The 7,500-nt window shown below is 36.9% G+C and overlaps 1 protein-coding gene across 1 annotated transcript in view; it reads right to left on the bottom strand.

The window, feature by feature from the left end:
- The window catches only part of FOXP2 (forkhead box P2), a 390,491-nt gene that overhangs the window by 38,333 nt on the left and 344,658 nt on the right, over positions 1-7,500 (bottom strand). Inside the window, exons 13-14 of the mRNA XM_059473417.1 lie at positions 3,855-3,942; positions 1,350-1,433 (exon numbers count right to left, since the gene is read on the bottom strand). Coding sequence (XP_059329400.1) covers positions 1,350-1,433; positions 3,855-3,942 — 172 coding nt within the window. The remainder of the gene's footprint in view (positions 1-1,349; positions 1,434-3,854; positions 3,943-7,500) is intronic.

Raw genomic sequence — 7,500 nt, forward strand, 5'->3', positions numbered from 1 at the left:
ACCACACAGTTCAGCAGGATTTGGTACCTAACCTGAATTGCTCAAGAAGCCTGCATGACAGAAAAACTCCACAGTGCACGGAAATGGAAAAAGCATTCAGATTACTTTATTCTTATATTTGCCACATATACTAGAATTTAAGTTTTCAAATGTTTTTCCTTAGTAGATGATCTAAAAAAAAATTGATTTTAGTTAGGCTAATGAAAGCAAAAATAATGCGTCTAAATTTGCTCTTACAAAGGCAGGGGTTAAGGAAATGCTAACACTTTTTTCCTTCATCATCAGGTTATAAAGTGTGCCCTCAAACAAAGATTTTCTTTGAAGTACGGGGAGCTGAAAACACAAGAGACAGTGCATGCTGTCCTTCTACGTAAACATTAGCTGGCCATGATATGCAAGTGTACTCTTTAAAACAGATTGTTTTCCTTCTGCCTACATTTCCTGGCTTTCATAGCCACAGATTTTCATCTATAGCTCAGCATTTCATCTGCAAGTACTGGGATAGCCTTTTAATATTATATGTACAAAAGTTACCATCATGGATAACATAAATGAATAGTTCACCTTTCACACAGCGTCTAGTGTAAGTGCAGTGTATCTAAGCACAGTCAATACAAGCACTACAATGCCTGACACCCTGACAGCACAGCACTGCACCTGCATCAGAGAATACTTTTGCTTACACAAAGCCATGCAGAGTTTAATGGAGTTTGGATCTGGATGCAGATCCAGCTGCACAACTGTTTTGTTCCCAATGCAGCACCGTGGAGTGGCTGGGAGCAACAGTGACTTTTCAGTACCTGTACCAATCCCAGCAACATCACAGTGGATGCATAACAGTCTTGCCAAAAACAAACACAACACCCTCCATGTTTGAAACTCTTTCAATTCACTGCATAAAATAACATTTTTGTTCATTTAAGAATAAAAAATTGTTTATTTGTGTCTCTTGTAAGTAATTTGCAAAATTTCCTAAGTACCTAGATTCATGTTACATTTACTTCTTACTGTCAATGAACTTAAAATCTTTCAAAGTGGATTTCCTTTTAATATCTCTAAACCTATCACAAAAAGATATTCTCTCTAGTTTCAGTCTCAAGGCAATGATTTGGACACTTATAGGTGTACTTTGTTTAGTGTCACCTATGGTGTAGATTGGATAGATTTTGCAAAAGATAGCATTACTTTTAAAGAAACATACAATTTGACAAGATATTGCATTTTACCTTCATTTTATTGCCATATTTTTCATCACACTCATTGTTTTCCAACTGTCACTAAATTGTTCATTTTCTTAGCCCGCTACATTCGTAGACCTATTTACTGTTTATAAAGCAATATGCACTTACAGGTTTTGGAGATGGCTTGGGCTCCGAGGGTCGCATGTGCAAGTGGGTCATCATTGCTTGAAGACGCTCGCGTTCTTTAGAAAGCTGTTAAGAAAGAGTGGGATCAGAAGCATTTTAGAAATGACTGATACAGCTATTTCACTGCAGTGATATATCTTATCATTGAGCTTGTCTTGGTGTAATGATTCCTGCATATAAAAGTCTGTGTCAGTAGAAACTTATCTAAGAGGACATGCAACTTTGGGCATAGAAAGAAAGAAAGGAAGGAAAAAAAAAACCAACAAAAACTTTTATAGCCTTTCATATGTTAAAAGGTCAGAGAAAACAAATAGCACTTCATCTTTTTGTCAATAAGAGAATTGAGGTCACAGTTGCCTCGACAGTAACAAGTTACTAAGACCATAAATTAGAAGGCCCATAGTGTCTCTTTAAAGTCCTGTGGACACTGTTAGCAATGGACTAGTGCCAACAACTGTGAAGGGGTGAAGGGTCCTCAAAGCACAGTGCCTGCCAGGATTGACTACACACTTCATCCTTTCCCACTGAGGTCCAGTTAGTGCCCCCTGCAATCTGCCATCATCAATCTAATTCAATAGAGTGACAGAGCCCAGGCAGTGTGAAACACTGAACTCTGCCATCGAGTCGGCAGCGACACTGCACTGGGTCTCATTACAACTGATGGACCCTACTTCGCTAGCAGTCAGACAAAGCAAAAAATGGCATAATTGGTCACACTGCAAGCTAAATCTTCACTTCAACTGTTAGATTACAGCCTAGCCTTTGTAAATGGTAAACAATTCCTATGAAGCCCTTATGCTGCCTTCAGAAAACATTATGTTACTTAAATCTACTTTTTCCTAACTGATACCATTTTCTGACCATATATTATGTAAATAATTATCGTTTCAGATTCAAACAAGGTACCAAATTAAAATTAAAAAATTAAACAGGAGGAAGTGCTTGAAATCTGCAACTTGTTGATAAAAATAGCAGGATATAAAAGAGGAAAATGTATTTTACAACAGAAAATATTTTAATTTTTTTCACAAACTAGTTTACAAGAAGAAATGTTCAAAATTTTACTCTAGTGATTTGGCTCTGGCTACCTAAAACATTATTTCAACATTATTTTCAATAAGAATTAAATTTGGTGTTTAATACTATCATTTTCCAGAGAGTTCTTGCTCTTACACCTGTAGACTGAGACTGGACAAAGGATTGGAGAACTTGCAAGTAGTTTTAAAAGAGGGAACTATCTTTAGTACTGCAGATATTTAATATGATCTAGTGTGTATTCTATTAAAGAACATTTGAGGCCAGGGGTGTGAAAAAGGTTTCTTCTTCAAAATATGTGTAGCTTCATTCTATATGTGTGATGTTTTAGTGACACAGTATTTGCCATGACATGAATTCCTAACAAGCATACAAATGAAGTTAACACTATCGTGTAAATAACATGAAAGAAATAGCAGCTTTACCCGGGTTTAAAAATCATTCATTTTAAAGGAAATGACAACAAATTACATTATTGTATGCTCCTCTCATTGTTTTGGATTTCCAGCATTAAAGTAAAAAAGATCCAAAAAAGCCTCCACTGAAAGAAGTATTCTTACGTGAAAGAGAACTTGTGAGACAATATTCCGAAAAGGTGAGAAAGGCGAGAGTTGTTATCCTTCTTTCTCTACATATGGCAAGAAACAGGGACATTAATCTTGGTCCCTTGCTGCATCCCTTGAGCTCCTCTGAGCAGTCCCAAGAGGGCCTGGGACTGCTGAGACAGGCCCACCCATGACTGCAGTGTGGGCAGCAGGAGACAGCGTGGGCCAACTGTGCTGCACGGTCACCCCTGAGGCTCGTGCCCAACCTCAGCAGCCTGTAGGTGTTGTCACAATCCTGCAGACCCCAGGGGTGCCCACCACTCCCTGCATAAGCAGAAGGGAGCATTCACATACACGCAGTGACCTCTAATGGTTAGAGCATGCACAGGGCACTGCAGGCCTGTGGTCTGAGGCACGGCACTCCCCAGGGGCCTTCCTCAGTGGGTCTGACATTACACCTTCTTGCTTGCAAAAAAATGCGCCCTATCAGACTGGGAGTCATTTTGGGTGGAGATATGCTCTGCTACTCTTTTATCCCACAGAACAGCACAGACAAGCACTGGGTCAGAAGGGGAAGAAGGAAGAGGGGCTCTGACCCAGCATTTTAAACAGTGAAGATGGCTTGGATCCAGTCTTTGCTCCAGGGACTGCATTTTTCGTTCATGATGAATAGCATTAGAGTCTTAGTTCAAGCAAAATACTGTAGACAATCTTGATGTTAGATAATTACTGCATAATTTATAATGTGAAAAATCTTTAAGTAAAAAACCCTCACTTATTCATGAATATCAACAAATTTAATGTACGAAACATATGTCTTTAAGCTAGAGTCACTAAGGCAAGTGTTTTCAATTTAGTTTAGGTAAACAGTAAATAACTAATAGGATAATGTATCCATATAACAAACCTGTATTTCTAACTGCTGAACCACTTGCATTTGCACCCGACACTGAGCAGTGCTTCTGTCATCCAATGCATGTTCATTGTTAAGGTGCCTAGACAAGGAAGTAAGACAGTGTTAATATGAGGAAAATAACTTTGAGTACATTTTTCTCTCCTGCACATATGGCTTCCATTAGTTCCAAGGGGAGCTGTGCAGAAAGACCTAGCCAGAGCATGCCATACAGACAACAATACACAAGAACTAAAAAGATTATTTCATTTAGTTCTACAAATTTTCCCAGTGAGGACTTTCAAATACCCAGTTTATATCTCACAGGTCATATATCCCATCTAAGGGCCAATGTAACCAGTTATGAATATTTGTTACAACAACTGAACTGATTTCCATTCCCTGTTGCTGATGCAGCTGAAGACAATCACCTTACAAATGAGTCTCCAAAAGACAGAATTGCTTTTAGGCTGCTTGAACCACTGAGAATTAATGTAAACTTTGTTAAGATTTCTCTATCTGCTCTTTAATCATTAAGCAACAAGAGAACATCACTACCCGTCCCCAAAAACAGACCTGCAGGGGAACAGTCAAATTTCAATATGGTTTCTAGAAGTAGACTCTGAGGATGATGGAAGTGACTGTCCCCTCACAGTATGAAGAAAAGTCTATGAAGAGGCAGGAGAAGGACCAGCTATACACCTTATTAACAGCAAACTTCCTGGGAAAGGTTCAGGCTACACATGTGAGCTTAGCAAAACAAAAACACACTCTGCATCAGGGAAAGAGGACCTCAGTGAGCAGCTGCCTTAAACTGAAGTTTAGCCCAGACCCAAGTGGTTGTCCCCCAGACATTTCAATTGAGCAAAAATTTGCAAAGATCAATGTTTTTTGTTTTTTTTTTTTAAGGACAATGTGTCTGTTTTCTTCTTTCTTTCTTTCAGGATCAAGAAGTCCCCTCTGGAGCTTTAATAGTGGGCTTTCTGCTCACTATGGAGCAGAAAACATAATGATCAGGTTAAAGAAGAAAAGGGAGCAAAGGAGTTCTGCCTTTGAATGTGGATTTACTGGCTATTTCCACTCTAGGCATGAGGGATAAGCTTTGCAAGGACTGGAGTCAAAGATGGTCTCACAGTTGATGGTCTCACAGTTATAAGAACTAAGTTAATCTATACCATGGAGGAAATTTATTTTCTCCTTTTTCTTTTTTTTTCTAGCAGAATTAATCAGAGAACTGTGCAGTCATTTGATTGTTAATCTATGGGGAAAATGTATTTGTCAGAAATAGTGGAAAAACAGACTGACTATACCACTTCTATTAACATCTGTGTCTTTTAAATCATGACTTCATATGTTTAGGACCCTATGATAGCTTTCAGGTGAGCAAAATGTTCTGCTATTCTTGAAACAGGCATGGCTGAGGAAGAGACATAAGTAATTGTGAAAGGTTTTGTTTATTCTTTTAATATAAAATTCTTTAAGAATATACTTGTAACATGCTAGGTAGTTTATGCTAAGTTCAAGCATCACCAAGGACACATTTCCTTTATGTGAGTCATAAAACCTATAATTTATTTCTTTTCAAAGGAACTGACTTCATCCTCCCATTGATGCAAAAATGCACAATCAGTTTAAAAAGCAGCTAATTGCTCAGAACATACCATTCACTTGTTTTCTGAAATTTTGATTCAGAAGAATTTTACTCCTTCAATTACACAGGCATGATAGTGCATGGCCTGTTAATGTAATGGTTTAATATTTTCAGTTAATTGGGTACAAAATTGCCAGAAAAAGGTCTGAAGACAGATTTTACCTCAGCATCATTACCCCTATCACCAGTGCACACCAGCACATATGCTCAACTGTGCATGCTCACAGGTGCATGTGGATAACACAAGAGTAAGCAAGAGTACAGGTATAAAATATCTCCCAAACCAAGTCTGAGGCTACTGCAAACTCATGATTATTTATTAGTTATTACAACACCATATGTTTGCATAACACATTACAAAATAGATACAGACATAGTCCTTGCCCTGAGGAACTTTAAATGTAACAGCAGTATGCAGTGTGGGAGAAGAAAGTCCAGTGTAATGTAATTTCAATATGATTACACGGTAACTTGGGAATATGTTGCAAGTTTCTTGAGAGTTAACGCAGTAATCTTAAGAAACTTGTGAGATACGTACATTTTTTTACACCCTACTTTTACTGTGCATTTTGCTGTGCATTTTGGAGAAAGGCTACTTATGGAAACAATAAGAGTATAAAACTTGTTTTAAGAATTTTTTTTTCTGATCTTTTTCGCCTGTGAAGTAGGCTTGCTTTATTTATCATGCAAGTACAGGCAATATAGTGAAAGAAAAACTAGGTCTAATACATTTTTAAAAACCTCTAAAATAACTTTTCTCTGTATTAAGTTGCTGCACTGTCAGGGTCCAGTATGTGTCAATCTGTCAGGACAGAAATACATTCTTTCTTCCAGAAGGCTGGAAATAATTTCTTCCAAGGCTAGAAAGGGTTTGTTATTGTTTCTTTTTTTATTTGGTTTGTTTTTGTTTGCTTGCTTTTAATTTGGTTTGGGTTGATCTATTGCTTGATTGCTTGTTTGCTTAGTTGGCTGGGTGGATTTTTTTGTTTGGTTGGGTTTTTTTGGAAGGGTTGTTTATTTTGTTGTTGTTGTTTGTTTCTCATCATGACTTTTAAGTTATGTATAAATTTTGATATTCAATTTTTATACTTTATCAGAATATTCCTAGTCTTTTATCTTGTCTCTATCTTTTACAAATCCCATGGATATATAATTGAGAAAAAAAGATTTATTTTTAAGGGGAGAATATATATTGGAGGACTGGAAAGTGATCCTGAAGAGCAGAGTTATTGCTTTGAAAATGTAAAGTAGATGGTGCAACACACAGGCAGCTTATTCCATTATTTTGCTGCTTATTCAGTTGTTGAAAGAAACAGGATTTTCTCCTGATTATATTTGCAACATATTAGGAAATCAGGAGGCAGATTATGAATTACACATAGCATTGTAAAGCAGACTGAAATTAATGTATTATTGATAACAGAACAATATAAAAAATACAGCATGCTCTAAAAGAGGTAGATAGGGGATGATATATTCTAGAAACATGCTGCAATAAATATTGAAGTGGCTTAAAATGTTTTTGCCTTTTATTTTTTTCAAACAGATGTGGAGTCTGCAAAGCAAAAGATAATGCACCATTAGAGGAAAGAAGAGAGATAATTTAAACTAAAATTCTAGTGGACATTTACCCATCTCAATTAACCTCTATAAAACTTGTTACTCTTGTCAGTCTCTCTCAAAAGCAACCCAGGACTAAAATAGCAAAGTGCTATAGGTCAGGTTGAGGTGCACTGGCAGAGTTACGTGAAGGGATGTACACAGAACCTGTCTGCACTACGCTCAGTTCCAGACAGAGCTATTATAAGCTCCTCTTTAATGAGCACTAAAATTCAGTCACACATTTTAAAGAAGAGAGCATTTAAAAAAGAGAGTGTTCTTAAAACATCATTGTTTCATGTTATAAAAGTCAAACAAAAATTCTTTGAAAATGTTTGGAAAAAATTACAGCTTGAATACTATTGCAAATGGTGTCCTTTAATGTTTTTTAATTACACAGTTTTAACTTTA

The sequence above is a fragment of the Ammospiza nelsoni genome, chromosome 5 (assembly GCF_027579445.1).
Source record: "Ammospiza nelsoni isolate bAmmNel1 chromosome 5, bAmmNel1.pri, whole genome shotgun sequence".
In the NCBI taxonomy this organism is placed as follows: domain Eukaryota; kingdom Metazoa; phylum Chordata; class Aves; order Passeriformes; family Passerellidae; genus Ammospiza; species Ammospiza nelsoni.